The 19,142-nt window shown below is 52.9% G+C and overlaps 1 protein-coding gene and 1 long non-coding RNA gene across 3 annotated transcripts in view; one reads left to right on the forward strand and one right to left on the reverse strand.

The window, feature by feature from the left end:
• Nucleotides 1-11,748, reverse strand: LOC104002369 (uncharacterized). 2 transcript variants are annotated; one of them, XR_010151416.1, is made up of 3 exons: nucleotides 11,661-11,748; nucleotides 3,826-3,904; nucleotides 219-310 (listed from the first exon to the last, which is right to left on the reverse strand). It is a non-coding gene; the product is annotated as an uncharacterized LOC104002369 (long non-coding RNA). The 2 variants fall into 2 exon arrangements; XR_674629.5 differs by lacking the exon at nucleotides 11,661-11,748 and having other exon boundaries at nucleotides 1-310; nucleotides 3,704-3,904.
• The window catches only part of LOXL1 (lysyl oxidase like 1), a 25,664-nt gene continuing 16,850 nt past the window's right edge, over nucleotides 10,329-19,142 (forward strand). The window contains exon 1 of the mRNA XM_016927178.4: nucleotides 10,329-11,769. Coding sequence (XP_016782667.1) covers nucleotides 10,659-11,769 — 1,111 coding nt within the window. The 5' untranslated portion in view covers nucleotides 10,329-10,658. The remainder of the gene's footprint in view (nucleotides 11,770-19,142) is intronic.

The following is a 19,142-nucleotide window of genomic DNA, read 5'->3' on the forward strand; positions in this document are numbered from 1 at the left end:
TGACTTAAAACAACACATTTATTATTTCAAGTTTCTGTGGGTCAGGAATCCAGGTGTGGTTTAGCCAAGTCTTCTGGCTCAAAGTCTCTTACAAGGGCAAAAGTAAGGGGTCAGCCAAGGCTCTGGTGTCATCTGAAGGCTCAACTGGGGAAGGATTTGCTTCTAAGTTCCCTCACATGGCTACTGGCAGCATGTGGTTCCTCATCAGTTGTTGGACTGTGGGCCTCAGCTCCTGGCTTGCTGTTGGCCAGCCACCACCCTCGGTTCTCTGCCACATGGGTTTTCCATAAGGTGGCTCACAACACAGCAGCTGGTTTCATGAGCACAGGAAAGCAAGAGGGTTAGAGAGACAAAATTACAGCAAAACAGAAATTCGCCTCTTATAACCTAATCTCAGAAGTAACAACCCATCATTTTTTGCCATATTCTATATATGAGAAGCAAGTCACTAGATCCAGCCCACACACAAAGGAAAGGGATTCTCCAAGGGGGTGACTATCAGAAGGTAAGGATCATTGGGAGCCATTTCAGAAGCTGCTTGCCACAGATGTCATTGCTTTATTTTATGAAAATAAGCACCAAACACACTACATTCATCTATAAAATAAAGCTTCCCTAAAGACCTATAATAAAAAAGACCTTAATAATAGAAAGATATGCCACGTTCCCGGACAGAAGCACTCAATGGTGCAAAGAAGTTGATTATCACTAAATTAATCTACAAAACTAATCCAATTGCAATGTCCAGTGGGATTTGTCTGCTGGTTTATCTTGGCAGAAAAAAAAAGTTTAGAATTTATCTTAAAGAATATATGAATGGCCACAAAGAACACCTCAAAAGAAAAAAATGGGCCGGGCGTGGTGAGTCACGCCTGTAATCCCAGCACTTTGGGAGGCCGAGGCAGGTGAATCACTTGAAGCCAGGAGTTCAAGACCAGCCTGGCCAACATGGTGAAACCCTGTCTCTACTAAAAATACAAGAATTAGCTGGGTGTGGTGGCATGCATCTGTAGTCCCAGCTACTCGGGAGGTTGAGGTGGGAGAATCACTTGAACCAGGGAGGCGGAGGTTGCAGTGAGCCGAGATAGTGCTACTATACTCCAGCCTGGGTGACAGAGTGAGACCCTGTCTCAAAAAAATAATAAAAATAATAAAACAAAACAATGGGACTTGTATCCTCAGTCATTAACCCTTATTAAAAAGTTACAATCATTAAAACAGGGCAACAAATACCAATGTAAGAACGATGTGATAGGCCAACGGAACAGAACGGTAAACCCAGTCAAACACACAAAAATATTTAGTGTATGATAAAATGGCCTTTCAGATCATTGGAAAATGATTAATTTATTTATAATTCATTTGGGGATAGTTGGTTAATTTGCTTTAAAGTTATGTTCTTACCTCTCACCACACATGAAGATAAAATAAAGAGTTTAATATAAAAAGTGAAATCATAAAATCTCAGAAGAACATTTAATTGAAAATTTATATGTTCCTGGTGAAGGCAGCGGTTATGCAACAATAAAGTCCAAGACCATAAAGAAAAGATTAATAATCTGACAGCTTAAAAATGAAGCATCAAGAAAGTATTTTAAAAATTGATGGAAATGACAAAGTAGTTGCATAATATGTGACAAACAGTGATATATGAAAAGGTGCTAAATATACATCTTATAAACCAATACTAAAAAGATGAACATTACAATAGAAAATAGTCAAAGAATATGAACAGAAAATTTACCATTCATTCACTCAACAAATATTTATCGAGCACCTCTTCTGTGCCAGACAAGTTTACACATGGGACACAGCAGTGAACAAGACAAAGGACAAAGGTCCCTGCCCCAAGGAGCTTACATTCTATTGGAGAGAGGCAAACAATAAACAAGTAAATTATGAAGTATTTTAGACGGTGATAAGTACTATTGGCAAAAAAGAAAAAGAAGAGTTAAGTAAGGCGATCAGGAGTGAGGCATGGGGAGCTCAGGGGCTGGGGAGGTCTCATCAGGAAGGAGACATTTGAGCAAAGCTTTGAACAGATTCAGGTAGTTGACCACACAGAGCAGGGGAAATTGCCATGGTGCGGCGGAGGGGCAGGAGAAGGCCAAGTTGGCTAGAACAGAAAGAGCAAGGGACCAAGTGGTGAGGACCCTGGAGGCCTTGAACAGGACTTTGGCTTTTAACCTGAGAACCATTGCAGAGCTTTAAGCAGAAGAGTGAAATTTTGACTTATGTCTCAAAAAGGATCGTTCTGGCTACCATCTTGAGAGCAGACTTTTGGGGTACAAAGGTAGGAGCAAATAGACCATTTAGGAGGTCAGCAAACACAAGGCAACATGTTCACTCTCACAGGTAACCAAAAAAATGCAACTAAAAAAATGTATTCACCTGTTTTTAACCTATCCAATTTTTAATGTTCTTCTAGAAAACAGTACTCAGTATCAGTAAGGGTGAATTACCTTCGGGCAGGTAAATGGGAACCACCTTTCTGGGACCAGCTGGGTATTCTGTGCCAAAGCCTCAAAAACACTCAAACCCTTTCACCAGAAATCCAACTTCTAATAAATTAATCTAAAGGTCTAATAATCGCCAGTATTTATTGAGTGCTTGTACGCACCAGGCTCTGAACTAAACGCGCTCCATATTACCCCCATTTAAATTCTTACCATTATTCCTGTCTTACAGAAAGAAAAAAGGCATGGTGAGTCACACAGTTCACAAATGAGGGCTAGAACCAAACCCAGGCACTGTGACCTGCTACACAGGAGACGCAGATATGAAGATTTCTTCAAGGGTGCTTATTACAGCATCATTTATAACAGCAAATAAAGTACCCCAAAAAATCAACAAAGGAGGTGATTCATTCAGTTATGATTTGTCCACATAAGTCAGTCATTAAAAATCTGGTTAAAGAAAACTCGTTTCCGATCCAGTCAGGTGCTGAGACAGGCAGAACTTTCCAGAGCTTCTCCTTGGAAGCTGCCAGCTGCTGTGATGTCCTATTTCTTGATCCAGGTGGTAATCCAGAGGTGTGCTCATGTTGGGATCATTCATCAAGTGGTACACTTAGGATTTGTGGACTTTTGTGTGTGTGTATGCTATACTCATGTTTTTAAAAGTTATTTTTGGCCGGGCACGGTGGCTCACGCCTGTAAGCCCAGCACTTTGGGAGGCCGAGGTGGGCAGATCATGAGGTCAGGAGATCAAGACCATCCTGGCTAACATGGTGAAATCCCGTCTCATCTAAAAAAATACAAAAAAATTAGCCGTGCGTGATGGCAGGTGCCTGTAGTCCCAGCTACTTGGGAGGCTGAGGCAGGAGAATGGCATGAACCTGGGAGGCGGGGCTTGCAGTGAGCCGAGATCGCACCACTGTACTCCAGCCTGGGAGACAGAGCGAGACTCCGCCTCAAAAAAAAAAAAAAAAAGTTATTTTAAAAAATTTAAGTTGCCAGGTGTTTCTCCTCCTACAGGGACACAAGAAGGCTGTGGAACAGGATTCTTGGGCCAGGGATGAGGCCCTAGTTATGTAGACCCAAGGCTGGTAGCCACCACTTGCTCCACGTGGAAATGGCTCTCAAGATTCTGTGGTCTGAGAAAGCCTGGTCCTTCCCATACTGCAGGAAGGAAATGCTATGCAGGAAGCGGCTGGTCTCCTGGGCAGATAGAAATGAAGGTACTCCCCAACCCCACACCCTACCTTCCCATTCCAACCAGTGGGTTGACATTTCCACCTCTAAGTGAAACTGGCAATCTGACTGCAGGCCCAGGATCCAGGTCCAGTCCTGAGGGAGACAAGGTCCTAACAGGGGAGGGACCCACCGATCCGGAACAGAGAGGGTATCTTGGGGAGTGGGGGACAAAGTCTTGACCTCCTCTTCATCCAGGCAGGCAGGAGCTCCTGTGATCAATATGAATATTGAAACGGCAGTTACCTTGAGACAAGGAAATGTTCATCAACTGTTATTACACAAACAAAGCAGCTTGTAAAATGACATAGGCACTATGATCCTAATTGTTTTTTTAAATGAGTGGGGGGGTGGAGGCTAAAACAATGGTTTTTCTCTAGGTTACAGAATGAATTACTTTTTCTTTTTTACTCTGTATTCTAAATTTCCTATAATTGACCTATTTCTTTTGTAATCTGAGATTAAAAATTGTATTATAAAAAAACTTAAGGGAGAGATTGCTGATATCTCATCTTTCATCACCCTGTGGCCCTTTCCTTTCCAGACCCCAGCTGGGCAAAACTAGTCTCCACTGGCCCCAAGGGCCTGCTCCTTCTGTTACAGGAAAGGGTTCCCGATCCAGGCCCCAAGAGAGGCTTCTTAGATCTCACACAAGAAAGAATATGGGGCAAGTCCACAGAGTAAAGTGAAAGCAAGTTTATTAAGAAAGTGAAGGAATAAATGAATGGCGACTCCATAAGCAGAACAGCCCCAATGGCTGGCTGGTTAGCTGTCATCTATGATTATCTTTTGATTGTATATTAAAGAAGGGGTGGATTATTCATGAGTTTTCTGGGCAAGAGGTAGGGAGTTCCCAGAACTGAGAGTTCCCCTTCCTTTTAGCTCACATAGGGTAACTTCCGGATGTTGCCACGGCATTTGTAAACTGTCATGCACTGGTGGGAGTGTCTTTTAGCATGCTAATGTGATATGATAGTGTACAATGGGGAGTGAGGACAACCAGAGGTCATGATCATCACCATCTTGGTTTGGGCTGGCTTTTTTTTTTTTTTTTTTTTTGAGACAAGAGTTTCGCTCTTGTTGCCCAGGCTGGAGTGCAATGACGTGATCTCGGCTCACTGCAACCTCTGCCTCCTGGGTTCAAGTGATTCTCCTGCCTCAGCCTCCCGAGTAGCTGGGATTACAGGTGCACACCACCACGCCTGGCTAATTTTTTGTATTTCTAGTAGAGACAGGGTTTTACCATGGCCAGGCTGGTCTTGAACTCCTGACCTCTGGTGATCTGCCCGTCTCGGCCTCCCACAGTGCTGGGATTATAGGTATGAGCCACCATGCCCAGCCAGCTGGCTTTTTTTTTTTTTAATTGCATTCTGTTTTATCAGTGGAGTGCTTGTGACCTGTATCTTGGGCCTCCTGTCTCATCCTGTGACTACCAAGGCCTAGCCTCCTGGGAATGCAGCCCAGTAAGTCTCAGGCTCATTTTACCCAGTCCCCATTCAAGATGGAGCCCCTCTGGTTGGAATACCTCTGTCACTTCCATCACCACATCCAGTCTCACCCCACACCACCTCCCCTTCTCCAGCTCCACTACCAACCCCCACCAGGGGGAAATGAGTAAACTGCATGAGCTCTGAGAAAGCAGAAAAAAAGCCACCTCATGAAGGTGAACCAAGGACTGAGTCGCTGACAGACAGAGATGGATGGGTAAATGGGCGGACAGACAGACAGACATGGAGACTGAAATAGAAATGCCTCCCAAAGGTCACAGAGAGTCAGTGCCACGTCTTCACCTCCACCCAGGACTATCACTTATACACCCCCACCAGCCTGGGCACCCACTGGAAACTTGGCAGGTCTGGCTGCTCTCTGTGATGACTGCAGTCAGCACAGGGCCTGGTATTCCACAGATACCCAGGGAACATGCTGAGTGAGTGAGTGAGTGGATGAATGAAGGAATCGTTCATTGGGAGAAGCATCAGCAGATAGAGATGACAGGAGGGAGTGTGAAAGAGAGTTGAGGAAGAACAGAAACAGATGGAGACAGATGGAGGCTGCAAGTCACAGACTTGGCCACAGATAGAAAATGAACGAATAAGGTGGAGGGAGGTTACTGCAGAAAATTTAAAAGCTATAGAAAGCCGGTCGTGGTCATGTGCACCTGTAGTCCCAGAGGCTGAGGCAGGAGGATGGCTTGAGCCCAGGAGTTCAAGGCTGCTGTGAATCCACTGCACTCCAGCCTGGGGAACATAGCAAGACTATGCTTTTTTAAAAAAACAAAAACAAACAAAGAAAAAGCTAGAGAAACCCAGAGAGATCCCAGTGAAAGTTAAATTTACAGACAAAAAGAAAAGGAGAGAGAGAGCACAAGCCCTCCCTTAACTTGTCAGGATGTTAGTAGAGAGAACCAGGGGTTCCTGCCTTAGTTTCCCTCCCAGATTTGCAGGTCTCTGCTGGACTGTGTCCCAAGGGCCTGGCGCCCTGCTTGGTTTTGTCAGTTCTCTCCCTCGGGCAGGGGACAGTTTCCTCTTACCCCCACGGCATGCCAGCTCAGGGCCCTCCCACCCAGAAGGCCTCAGACAACTATGCAGAATCCCCCCGCCAAGGCAGGTCCCTGGGAGAAGATCTCTCTCCCCAGCTGGTCCTCATTCCTGCAATGACAATCGGCTCCTGTCTCCACTGGCTCTGGGCTCAGGGCCCCCGGGTTGGATAGGGGTTGGGGCTGGAGGTGGAGGTAGAGACAGGAGCCTGCTTGCCCCAGACTCTGGGGAGGGGTGAAAGTCAGAGAGGGGAGAAGCTCTAAGGGGCCGAGGGGGCTTCCCGCCTCCACAGAGCCCAACCTGAATGCCCAGAGTACTGTATCAGCTTGGTTATTTCCAAATCCCCTGGGAGCCGTGGGGGAGGGGACCCAGAGAGCCGGGAGGAAAACCGACTGGGAAGTAGCCAGAGCCACAGAATTCCCCTGGGTCCTAGAGAAGGGTGGGTTCCTTCCACCCCCAACCCCATTAGTCCCTCGAAAAGGCTCTGACCTCACCTCCCCCACTTCCGGAGTGGAGTTCCAGCCCTGAAGAAACACTTCCAAACCCATGGCTCTGGCCCCCTCCTCAGGCCCCCTCCTCGGCTACCTCGGCCCTGGGGACTGGGTCCCCCGCCCCACCGTTGCGCCAGATGTGGCTGCAGGGGAGGGGTAGGCACGGGGCCCAGCTGGCAGTGGTCACTCGGTGGTCCTCTCCCTGCAGAGTCAGCACTTTCTGTGCCAGCTCGCCCAGCCTCCTCACTCAGCACTTCCTCCAGCCCGCTTTCCAGAGGCAGCAGCTGCCTGGGTTGGGTCTTGGATTCCCAGTGCTGCCCCAAACCCATCTACAGCGCAGCCTGGAAGATGGAGGGTTTGGGTGCTCTGGGGCCTTCCCTCATGGCATCCCCACTATCACAGAAAATTCCGACCCACCATGGGCCTCCTAGTACTTCCCTTTGCAAAGCAAGCGAGGAATCCCACAGCTCCTGACCCCTCTCTGCTCCCCAGACCCGCTGCTGGTCAGGCCTGCTGCTTCCTGGTTCCCCCATGGACTTTCCAGAACTCAGCCTTCCATGACAGGGTCACAGGACCCTGGCTGCTCCGTGGGAGCCCCGGCAACACAGAGCTGAGCACGTGGCAGGGGCTTAATAAAGTCATGCGCAATCAACAGGCTCTTTCATCCTTCTATCACCACCCCTCCAAGGGTCCCTTGACACCGGTTCCTAGTGCCAGGAACTGGCAACAAGCCTCAAGCACATGCCTGGGTCTTAAAAATGTGGGTGTGAATCCCAGCCTGCAGGGACAGGCGGAGAGAGAAGCTGCCCTTCCCCCCAGACAGCTCTGGCTCAGCTCAGCCTTCGAGTCCAAGCCCTCATTTGACCCCAGCTCTGCACCCTCCATAACCTGCCCAGGTCTCTTTTAGGACCCCACCCTGCAGGTTTCAACCTAAGGATGCCAGGGCACCTCCAGCCACCAAGGCAAGGCCTTGCCCAGCATGAGGAGAGGTGATGGAAGGCAGGCTCCCCTGGGCTCACAGAGCTGCTGGGCCTGTCAGCCACTGCAGGAGACCTAAACCCAAGCAGAATGAGGTCAGAGGGAGGGAGTAGAGAGGAAGGGAGAGGACAGCTCTGGTGGAGGGGCCACCTCTGGCCCCCCTGCACAAGGTTCACCCTGAGCAAGGAAAGATGCTGAAGACAGATAAAAACAGGAAAGACAGAGGAAGTGGGAGTGGGGGTCAACCCCAAGAGATAAACCCCTCCCTTCTCTCACAAGTCAAGAGGAAAGAAGGAAAATAGTGGCCACATGTCTGGCTCTGTGCTGGGGACTTTTCATAATCCTCTCATTCCATCCTCTCAAATATGCCACAAGAAAGGTATGATTACCCCCAGGTCACAGACGGGACTCTGAAGCTCTGAGAGCTTAAAAAGCTTCCCTGGGGAGTGGCTGGGCCAGGCCAGGTCCCTAGCTCAAGTCATGGTGTGGACCCCCAGGTCTCCATCTCAGCAGGGATGGCTGGCAGGAGCGCAGTCCTGGCCAGGGGAGTCTGTGCAGAGGCCCAAGCTATGTTCAGAGCAGAGTTTATTCAAATAGAGCCTAACAGGAAACTTGGCTCCTCTGACTCACTCTGATTCGACCTTATTAAGAAAAAAAGAGAGAGGAGCAGGAGCCAGCATCGGGTAAGGTTTCACGCCAAGAGCTGGCTCTGAGGCCCGCTGAGTGGAATGGCCTGTGCCCTGATCCCCCCACACCCAAAGCCTTGAGGCAGCCCCTGCCCTGCTGTCCAAGTCAAGGCGAGGGGTCCTGCCTTCACGTTAGGGCAACTGAGTTCCCTTCCTCACAGCCATCCTCTGTCCTCCCTCCACTCCTCTTCACTTTCCTCCCTGCCTAGGGGTACCCTGAGGCCTGTTTCCACTTCTCCCCCTCCTCTGCTGCCGCAGCTGCCCATCTGGCTGGCGGGAGGGCCCTACAGGACCCCAGGGATTCCAAGCAGCTGAGGCCAACACTGCAGGGGGCAAGCAGGAGGGAGGGAAGGCTTAACCCTCCAGGTCCCGGCCCTCAGTAAGCCCTGCCTCAGCATCTTGCTTGGTGTCAGTCACACCAGTGGCTCTTTGGAGGAATCTTGTCTGGAGTCTGAGATGGAAACCCCATGCTGGGGAGCTGAGGTGTCAGCGTTGACAAGTTGCTGGCCAGGAGGTATTGGAAGCCCCCTACCTCTGGGCTGGATTCCGGGCATTTAAAGGTTAGAGACATGCTGGAGTCCAAGCCTCAGTCCTGAAGAACAATGCAATGGGTGAACAAATGCTGCCTGGCAAGGATGGGGTTGGGAGGTCTACAGTTCCCAAAGAATGTCCACTCTAGTTGCCTCCTCTCTAGGTGGGCTCCAAGCATTTCCAAAATAAGAAAGAATATGCAGGAGCCAAATTAAGGACAGGTCCTTCATACCTTGTTTATAAGCCCAAGAGGGCAATTTCTGCCCTTCGGTTCCAGGAACATGGTTGGAGAAGGCAGCCCAGGGGAGGCCAGAAGAGCAGTATTTGGAGTGTGATTTCTTGGATGCCAAAGTGTTCAAACTTCTGGGACCCCCTCATATCCCTGCCATTCCCAGAAGGAACAGAGAATCTCCCAAAGCACTCTCAGGAGCCATCTGGCCTAATCTTCCATTGGTAAGCTGTGGCAGCTGGATCAGATAGAGTAAGGAACTAAGCCACACAGCAACAGGACCAGGCCAGTTCTCCGGAACCCCCTTCTGTTGTTCAATGCTTACAGGCTTCTCTGCCTCACAGTGACCCCTGTCCCATATCAAAGACAGCCCCCAGTTTCATTTTATCCATGTGTACACTCAAGTTATTCCCAGGCTATGCAGAGCCAAGAGATGTAGGACAGAAACCATACGTGATGTCTGGGAAGTTGATCTCTCCCAGGATCTCACAAGTGCTTTTCAGCTCAGGGATACACCCCACTCTTCAGACTGGGAAAGTAAGCCCCTGAGGTGTGCCACGAGGGAAAAGCTGCAGCTCCAGTGCCTCTCTTCGCAGGCCCAAGAGCTGCGGTGCACCTGGGACCTGGAATTAGAGAGTGGTCCCTGTTCAGCATCTCCCCGAGGAGGCCCACCAACAAAGAGGGTGTGTCTTTTTTTTTTTTCTTCCTATTGAGGGTGTGGGATAATGGTGGAAGGAACATACAAAGAGGGTGTGTCTTAATTAGCACTGGCTTTAGGGAACAAGGAAAAGGGAGAACCCGGGAGTACGGGAAGGAGGCTGGGGCAGACAGGAGTCAGAGGCCCATTCCAGCCCAAACGAGCAGCCAGTGAGCAAGGTGGAGACCAGGGATGCTGTGACCAAAGCAGAGAGGAATGGGCGGGGTGGTGCTGACACCCCAGCCCCGTTCTGCCTGCCAGAGCCCCACTTACCAGGCCCGAGTCCCCAGAGGTCCCCTCCTACTCCCTGCTCGATTCCCTTCCTCAGAGGCAGGTCTGTGGCTTGGCTGGGAACTCCAGGGACTGAGGGAGCACTGCAGCTGTGGGACCGGCGCATAGCTAAAAGCCGGCGGGCCATAGGGCCCCGCGGAGGAGGCCCCAGCAGGCGGACCAGGAGGCCGAAGCCTCCCGACGCTCCCAGCCTGTTGCTTATTCATTCAGAGTGGGAAAGCGCCAGCCGAGCGGCTAGCCAGTGCGGGGCTGGCCATGTAAGGCCCACAGGCGGTCCTGCCCGCCCGGTGCCCTGCGGAGAGCCTCGTGCAGCCCTGGGCACCGCCCCTGCCCTGCCCTGACCCCTTGGCCTCGAAATGCTGTCATCGGAGGAGCCGTCCCGCTCGGGACAAGGCCAGCATGGACAAAGCTAGAGCTGGGGCAAGCAAGGAGCCTTCCTGTCCTCGAGGCCGTGGGAAGAGAAGCACGCCCAGGGGGCCACTCCTGAGAGCCTCTCTGTCCATCAGGCCTCTGCAGAGGGGTCACCATGGCTCTGGCCCGAGGCAGCCGGCAGCTGGGGGCCCTGGTGTGGGGCGCCTGCCTGTGCGTGCTGGTGCACGGGCAGCAGGCGCAGCCCGGGCAGGGCTCGGACCCCGCCCGCTGGCGGCAGTTGATCCAGTGGGAGAACAACGGGCAGGTGTACAGCTTGCTCAACTCGGGCTCAGAGTACGTGCCGCCCGGACCTCAGCGCTCCGAGAGTAGCTCCCGGGTGCTGCTGGCCGGCGCGCCCCAGGCCCAGCAGCGGCGCAGCCACGGGAGCCCCCGGCGTCGGCAGGCGCCGTCCCTGCCCCTGCCGGGGCGCGTGGGCTCGGACACCGTGCGCGGCCAGGCGCGGCACCCATTCGGCTTTGGCCAGGTGCCCGACAACTGGCGCGAGGTGGCCGTCGGGGACAGCACGGGCATGGCCCGGGCCCGCACCTCCGTCTCCCAGCAACGGCACGGGGGCTCCGCCTCCTCGGTCTCGGCTTCGGCCTTCGCCAGCACCTACCGCCAGCAGCCCTCCTACCCGCAGCAGTTCCCCTACCCGCAGGCGCCCTTCGTCAGCCAGTACGAGAACTACGACCCCGCGTCGCGGACCTACGACCAGGGTTTCGTGTACTACCGGCCCGCGGGCGGCGGCGTGGGCGCGGGGGCGGCGGCCGTGGCCTCGGCGGGGGTCATCTACCCCTACCAGCCCCGGGCGCGCTACGAGGAGTACGGTGGCGGCGAAGAGCTGCCCGAGTACCCGCCGCAGGGCTTCTACCCGGCCCCCGAGAGGCCCTACGTGCCTCCACCGCCGCCGCCGCCGCCGCCCCCCGACGGCCTGGACCGCCGCTACTCGCACAGCCTGTACAGCGAGGGCACCCCCGGCTTCGAGCAGGCCTACCCTGACCCCGGCCCCGAGGCGGCGCAGGCCTATGGCGGAGACCCACGCCTGGGCTGGTACCCGCCCTACGCCAACCCGCCGCCCGAGGCGTACGGGCCGCCGCGCGCGCTGGAGCCTCCCTACCTGCCGGTGCGCAGCTCCGACACGCCCCCGCCGGGTGGGGAGCGGAACGGCGCGCAGCAGGGCCGCCTCAGCGTGGGCAGCGTGTACCGGCCCAACCAGAACGGCCGCGGTGAGTACGGCCCCGGCGCCCCTCCGGCCGCGCGTACCCCTGGCCACTGGAAACTGCTCCGGGCCCCCCGGGCCCCTCCTTAGAACTTCCTGGAGGCCTCCCCGGCGCTGCTAAGCACGGAGCAGCGCCCCCTCCCGACTTCCCCCGACCCAGCCAACAGCACCCCCCTGGCATCTCACCTCCCAGCTTAACCCGCACCCAGGCATCATCAGTGCCAGGGGTTGGCCAGGCACTTGTGGGCTCTGATCCTGGCTTTGGTGGAGGGACTAGCCGAGCTTTGGGAGGAGGCGCGCCTTCTGCACTTGGCTTGGGTCATCTGAGGACAAAAGGAAGGAGCCCCTCATCCACCTTCTCCCTCATTTCAATGAGGGCATCTCCTTCCCCCCTTAGAGATGTTCTATGCCAGCTCACAGGGTGAGGCAAGGAGCATCAGAAACCTGAGTCTTCAGGGCCAGAAAGGCCTTAAGGGATGCCCCTGGAGGTGTGGCAGGTTGCCCATTACTGGGCATGTGTGAGGTTGGCCTGAGTGCGCAGGAGGTTAGAGGGGAGCGTGTGCTCCGGGCAGGAGTCCGGACTTCCTCGGGGGAGTCTGCAAGGCTGGGGCAAGAGAGACCAGTCAGGCACTGGCCTGGGCGCAGAATTTCAGGGGCTACCAAAAAACACAGTAGTTGAGATGAGTAATATTGAGATGTATTTTTTAAGTCAAAATTAATGCAAAAAAAAAAAAACCCTGTGATAAAGGAAATATCCAGATTTTAAATAGAGTCAGTAATAGTGGTATGCCGAGCCATATTGGAGCCTGAGGCTAACTGAAAAATCAGCAACACGGATCCTGTCTTTATTTGATATTTGGATATTTTGTTCATTACAGATAGTTTTGCATTAATTTTTATTTTAAAAACTATTGTGTTAAATATTACTTATCTCCGTTACTGAGTTTTTTTGGCACCCCCTAAAATTTTGCACCCCGAGGGAAAAAAAAAAAAACACCTCACTGGCCTCATTCCCCTCACCCTAGTCCTGGCCCTGGCGGAGAGCCCCAGCTGTGGACAGGACTCCCTCTGGCTTTTCAGGGGGTGAACATACGTCCTCCTCTTGGGAAGGCCCAAGCCCTCTGCACATGAGGACACAGTGGAAAGGCAGCTTCCACACATGCTGTTAGCAGACAGGGCTACTGTGACAAGGGCTGACTGGTGGGTCTGGCCAGTGCTGGACGGCCATCAGCCATTCTCTGCTGTCCTAGAATCCCCCTCCCTGCTACCCTCTCCATACCGGCAGCTTTTGGGCCAAGGTTTTCTACTCAGTCCCCAATACTTATGCAGTCCAACTCTGCCTTGCCTCTTTCAAGCTGTCGTCAGTTTCCTCTACCCATAATTCTCTGCTCCCCATTGAGGTTGCTGTGCCTGGCCCACCAAGTAAGGGCTGACTGAGCCCTCCAGTGCCTCAGAGTATAGGTGCTAGTGCCCCAGCCTCCTCCTCAGCCTCTGTCAGCAGAGGGATGATGCTTTGTCTCCAGCCAAGCTGACCTCAGTGAGGGGCTGCTGCTCATGGGGTGCCTGTCTCCCTGGGTACTGCTGGAGGCCAAGACTAGGGGAGAGGAGTGTCTCCACTGGGAACACTCACTCTATCACATCCAAGGTGTCGCTTTTGAGTTGTGTGCTGAATCCCACTTTAAGAACCTGCAGGAGCTCAGGAAAAATCAGATGGCAGGTCCTTCTGTGGTGTGATGAAGGATGCATCCACCTGCTCTGGTCCTTACCAGGTACTTGCAGCATCCCTGCAGAAGGGCGCATTATAGCCATGCATCAGCTGCTCTAGGGCCCCTTGGAGGATAGGATGTTTTACCTAGAGGGTGCTAAACTTTTGCAGTGGCTTTTCTTAGAATGCAAGACCTCAGCATGAGGCTCAGCCTGATGGGCCCCACCTCTGGGCAGAGAAAACTGAGCCCTCAAATGCCACAATACTGGCAGAGGCATGCCTGGGACTTGGCATCTGGGCACCAAGTCAGTGGGTTTTCTAGGGCCTGTCTTTGGGCTGTTAGTTCTTAAGGAAGCCAGTTGATTGAGAGGGGAATGGGACAGGGCAAGGCCATGTCTGAAGTGGGGGTGCTTGGTGCTTAGCAGACCTCTGGCCACTACCCTGAGCCCCACAGTTCATTTTGGGTCAAAAATATTTCTCCCCTGAAGGTAGCATCCTAGGTGCCAAGCTGAGTGTGCTCACATGCATCAAGTCCAGGCCCTTCCCTGGGGCAGTCTACCAGGAGGGGCATCTCAGTGCTGTGATTAGGCAAGCATTGGTGGGGCCAGGGGCTTTGTGAGCCCAGAGGAGGGCCCTCCCTTTCAGGGGCTAGGGCTCAGGGAGACTTCCACAGGAAGCAATGTCTAAGCATTGCTGCAAGGGATGGTCATCAGCACCATCCAGGTGCCCCTTCCCCTAATCATTGAGGGTGTGGGGTGGGAGTGTGTTTTTTGCTGGGGAGGGGATTGCAGGCTAGTTTAGGGCTCACAAAGAGGCCAGAGAGGGAGCAGTAGTCTCTCCCATCATTGGTTCCTCCCTCCCCGCCCTGCTAGGCCAGACCGTGGAAAATCCCAGCCCAGGGAAGGCCAAGCCTTGTGCTTGAGATCAGACCCCCAGGCCTGGTGTGGGAGCCCAAGGCGGATTCTCCGAGACTGACTTCATTCCTCCTGGCCACACACCCAGGGGTCTGAGGCTGGGCGCTGGCAGCCTGCGCGTGTGTGTGGGCGTGGATGTGTCCTAACAACACCAAGCACATGTGAGCACCACCCACCTCCCTCCATGGGTGGGTGGTTTCCAAGCGCCTGTCCTGAGCCCAGTTTCTTCCTCGGGTACCTGTGCCCTCTTCCTTCCTACCCTGGGCACTGAGACTGCCCAAGGCTTCCTGCAGTACCATTCTCTCCAACTCTGAAACATGAAACTGAAAAGAAACTAGAGGAAACAGAGGCCCGGAGAGGGTCACATACTTTGCCTGGCTCTCAGAGCAAATCCTTGAAGAGAGGCCTGGAGGGTGGCCAGCCACTTCCCAGGCCCAGCTGGGTCTCCTGCACTGTGTCAGCTCCCTCGATGTGACCACTCCTGCTATTACCAACCAGGCCCTCCTCTCCTGGGATCCTTGCCTCAGCTCCTGCCTCCCTGGAGTTTCAGCTTGTCTGAACTGGGGGTCTTAGTGCCACGTAAGAAGCCCCACAGCCCCAGAAGACCAAAGCTCCCCTCCCAAGGCCTTACCCTCGCACCCCCCGCCTGACTCACCGGCTCTGGCAATCCTGTGAAAGGAACATGGAACAGGCAGCCCTGGGCATCCTCCCAGGGCATCTCAGATGGCTGTGCTAGCCTTGCCTGGCATGTGTCCTCTGTCCCTGACCTCACATGGCCAATCAGAGGCCAGGAGAGAACCGCAGCTGCCTCCTCCCTGGTCCCTTGCTCCCAGTCTCTCCCTCTTCAGTCTGTCCTGCATGTGGGGCAGATAAACCCCTGCAGTCTGACCAGGTTACTCCTCTGCTCAAGAAGATTCTGTAGCTCCTCAGGGCCTTTAGGACAAAATCTAGTGTCTCAGCCCAGCACTCCAGAGTTAGAGGCACCTCCTTCCTGTCCTTTCTTCCTCCTTTTCTCAAGCCTCCACAGCCCCCATGGGACCATGCTGCTCGTGGGCCTAGATGTTACACCTCCCTAGACACATGCAAGGGTGTTTCTAGGGTACCTCCTCCTCTGTCCAGCCTCCTGCACCCAAGAGGCCAGACCTGTCTGGACCCTCAGTCCCTGAGAGCAGCCCTGGCTGCCTGCTACCACCTCTCCTGCCTGAGCCCCTAGCTCACCTGGGCCTGCTCCACCCCACCTCCACAGGCTGCCTGCCCACCTCTGCCCTCCAGGTCACTCACCTTCCCCTGCAGAGTTTGGAGTAGATGCAGGGAAGGACCAAAGCAGGCTTCACCCAACAAGCTTCCAGAGTTAGAGCCCAGAGGCAGGGATAATAATACCAACTTGGCCATTTGCTGAAGACCACTTCCTGGGCTTAGTGACTTCAATGTGCAGTTTCATTCATCCTCACAACCTCCTAACGAGGTGCAGATTATGGTCCTCCTGGTGTAGATGAGAAAACTGAGGCCTAGGGAGGTGGCACAGAAGGGTACAGCCGAGCTTGAATTCAAACTGAACCTGTGCTCTCTGCATCACAGTGAGATGACCCAGGAGGATATCATGTTCAGCCTGCGGGCGGGGTGGGGCAGGGCGTGAGCATGGACCCCTCTGCCAGCTTTGCCTCTGTGGTCCTCACCTCCCCCATCTGCATCCAGAGGAAGAATTATGCTTGCATTTGCTGAGTGCGTTGTACATCATCTCCTTTAATTCCCAGGTCCTAGCCAGGTACTGTTATTTGTCCCGTGTTACAGATGTGGTGACGAGCTCACTTGCTGACTTTTAGTAGTGGAACCAGGATTTGAGTCTGTGTGACTCTCTATCCTGAGTTCTTAACAACCATGCATTAAAAAAAAAATTTATGTATTATTGCTTATCTCGTACACCTCATTTATTCACTCATTCATTTGGTCATTCATTCATTCAACAGATATTTGAGTGCTAGATTCTGGGCACTGGTTGTGACAGGGTGAGATGGGACAGTGAGTGTGAAAGACTTTGGAAGCAGAGTCTCTCCCCAGTGTGGGGTTAGGGTGTAGCCTGGTCATGGTCATTGCAGATTCCAGAACGTTTGTGTAACAAACACTCATATGGTGCATACTAAGTGCCGGACACTGTTCTTGGAGTTTTGCAGTTAGAATCACTTAATCCCTGTGACAACCCTGGGATTGTTATCCCCATTTTGCAGATGAGGAAACTGAGGCCCTGAGAAGTTAAGTGACTTGCCCTGGAGGCAGAATCACAGATCAGCATCCCTCCTTCCTTCCCCGAAGTTGTCTCAGATTGTTCCTTCAGAAAGAAAAAGAGTCTTCAGGCTTAGAAAGCTGTGTCGGATCAGACAAGCTGTGGAAACGGAGGGTTCTGGGCCCTCCTCCTGCCTCCCTGTTTCTCCTTTGAGAGTCATCAGTGTCTGAACAAACAAGTGGAGTCCTAAGCAGCCTCATTCCAGGCAGACTTCCTGTCTCCTCTCTTATCAGCCACTTGCAAGGCACCTTCTCTCTCCCCTGCTCTCAAACTGGACCATCCCTGCAAGAAGAGACAGCTCCCGTTTTCAATAATAAGAATAAGAATATCTGATATTTATTGAACAGACACTATGCTAAGCATTTTATTTTTCTCATTTAATTCCCACAACAGCCTTGTGAGATAAATAGTATTATCAGCTCTATTTTATAGATGAGGAAACTGAGGCTCGGAGAAATTAACCAACTCACCCAAGGTCTCAGGGTTAATGAGTGGCCAAGCTTAGACCTAGGCTGACTGTCCAATCCAGTAGGCCCCGGCCTCACTCTGTTCCGTCTCTTAGGGACGGATGTTTTATATTCTGTGTCACCTATCTCTGTGTTCACTGTTCCCCTGAGGTGTAAACACCTGAAAAAAACCAAATTTGGGTTTTTGCCTTAAGTTTGCAGGCCCCACAGAGTTGCTGGGGATGGTGGCAGAGCAGGGTTGGGAGCCATTAGTACCTTTATGGGCACCAGGTTACTGCTAGACTTGGCCTGGGAGCTCTGGCTTTTTGTCCTCTCTCCTTCCTCGTAACCTCAGGGGTCCCCACTGCAGCATCCTCTGCTCTCAGAAGGTGTACCCCTCTCCAGTAGCTCCCTAGTAGGTCCTGAGTCCATTCTACCTCCTTTCTAAGCTGGGAACACATGGAAGACTTCCCAGGACAGTGGCTGACATGGGCAGGAGAGGAAAGGGGCAGGGAGGGAGCTGGGGTCCGCCCAGGCGGCCCACACCTCCTTCCAATTGCTGTGCCCAGCATTCCTGCAGAAAAGCAGTCAGGGTTGGGATGCTGGAAAGAGAGGTTTGGACTTGCCCCTCCCCTGGCCCTGACCTAGCCGCCTCATTTCCACAGGCAGCTGGACCAAGGGCCTTCTTTTTGTCGGGACTCTTGATCACAGGGTGAGGGTTGGGTCTGGGTCCCTCTCCCTCTTGCTGATGGGCACCCAGAAACCGGGCATTGCAGTACCACTTGGAAATGGGGAGAGGGGTGTCAGAATGCCAAAGCAGGAAGAGACACAGGATGGGAAAGCGAGGCCCCAGAGGCCTTTGCCATCCAAACCTCAAGAGACAACCCATCCTTCCCCCTGCTTGTGGGCCAGCTGGAACCACAGGTTTTCCAAACCCAACGCAAATCCTTTTGCAAAAGAAAGGACTCTGGGAATCGATTCCAGACCCTGCTTGACAATGAAGTCTGTGCTCACACAGGCAGTGCCACCAGACGTTTTATGGAGTGTGGGCATTGGCTCACGCACTTGCCAAGGACATACAGGTGCTAGGCCCTGAGCTGGGCGTGGAGAATTTCAGGGGCATCCCAGAACCCTCCCTGGCCTCACTGACGTCTCAGCCTGGCAGTGAGAAAACAGACACCTGGGGTGCAGAGTGGCCCAAGTCCACGTCTGTCTTTGCCAGCTCTCAGCACCCACTGTGCACCTGGGAGACATGCACCAGAAGCTGAGTACAGGCAAAAGATAATACCACTCACCCCTGCCCTCATGGGCTCTTGCTTGGCTGCAGAAGGCAGATATCATCTCGCGAGGACATAGGGCAGATATCATCTCATGAGGAAATAGTCATTTAACAAATATTTATTGAGCGACTTACTGTATGCTGGGCACCATTCTAGAGCTGGGTATTCATTCGTGAAAAGAAAGAGACAAAATTCTTGCCCTTGTGGATCTTCTATTTTCATGTATAAACATAATAAATATGTAAAAAAAATAGAAGGTACTAAGTGCTGTGGAAAAATAGAGATAGGTAAGGAAGATCGGGAGTGTAGGAGAGGGACAGTTTGCAAAGGTGGTCAGGCCTCATGAAGGTGACACTTGAGCAAACACTTGAGGCATATGAGTGAGCCATGCAGCTGTCTGCAGGAAGAGCATTCCAGATAGGAAGACAGCCAGTGCAAGGCCCTGAGGCAGGAGTTCCCTGGGGTTTTCAGGTGTGCTCCAGTGTGGTTAGAATAGAGTAGAGTGGAAATGGAGGTATAACAGGGGACAGGTCAGAGAGGTAATGGGGTCCGGGCCATGGGGAGCTTGTTGGCCATTGTAAGGGGTTTGCCTTTTATTTTCTGTGCATCCCTTTTACTCAGAGTTTGAGCTGAGTAGAAACATGGGTCCCTGACTGCTAAACAGGGCCCCTGACTGCTGTGCCAGGAGTGGACAGTGGAGAGTCAGCCAGGGGAACCGAGAGGAGGCTGTTCCAGAGAGTAGAAAGAGTGGTAA

Source organism: Pan troglodytes, chromosome 16 (genome assembly GCF_028858775.2).
Source record: "Pan troglodytes isolate AG18354 chromosome 16, NHGRI_mPanTro3-v2.0_pri, whole genome shotgun sequence".
Classification (NCBI taxonomy): domain Eukaryota; kingdom Metazoa; phylum Chordata; class Mammalia; order Primates; family Hominidae; genus Pan; species Pan troglodytes.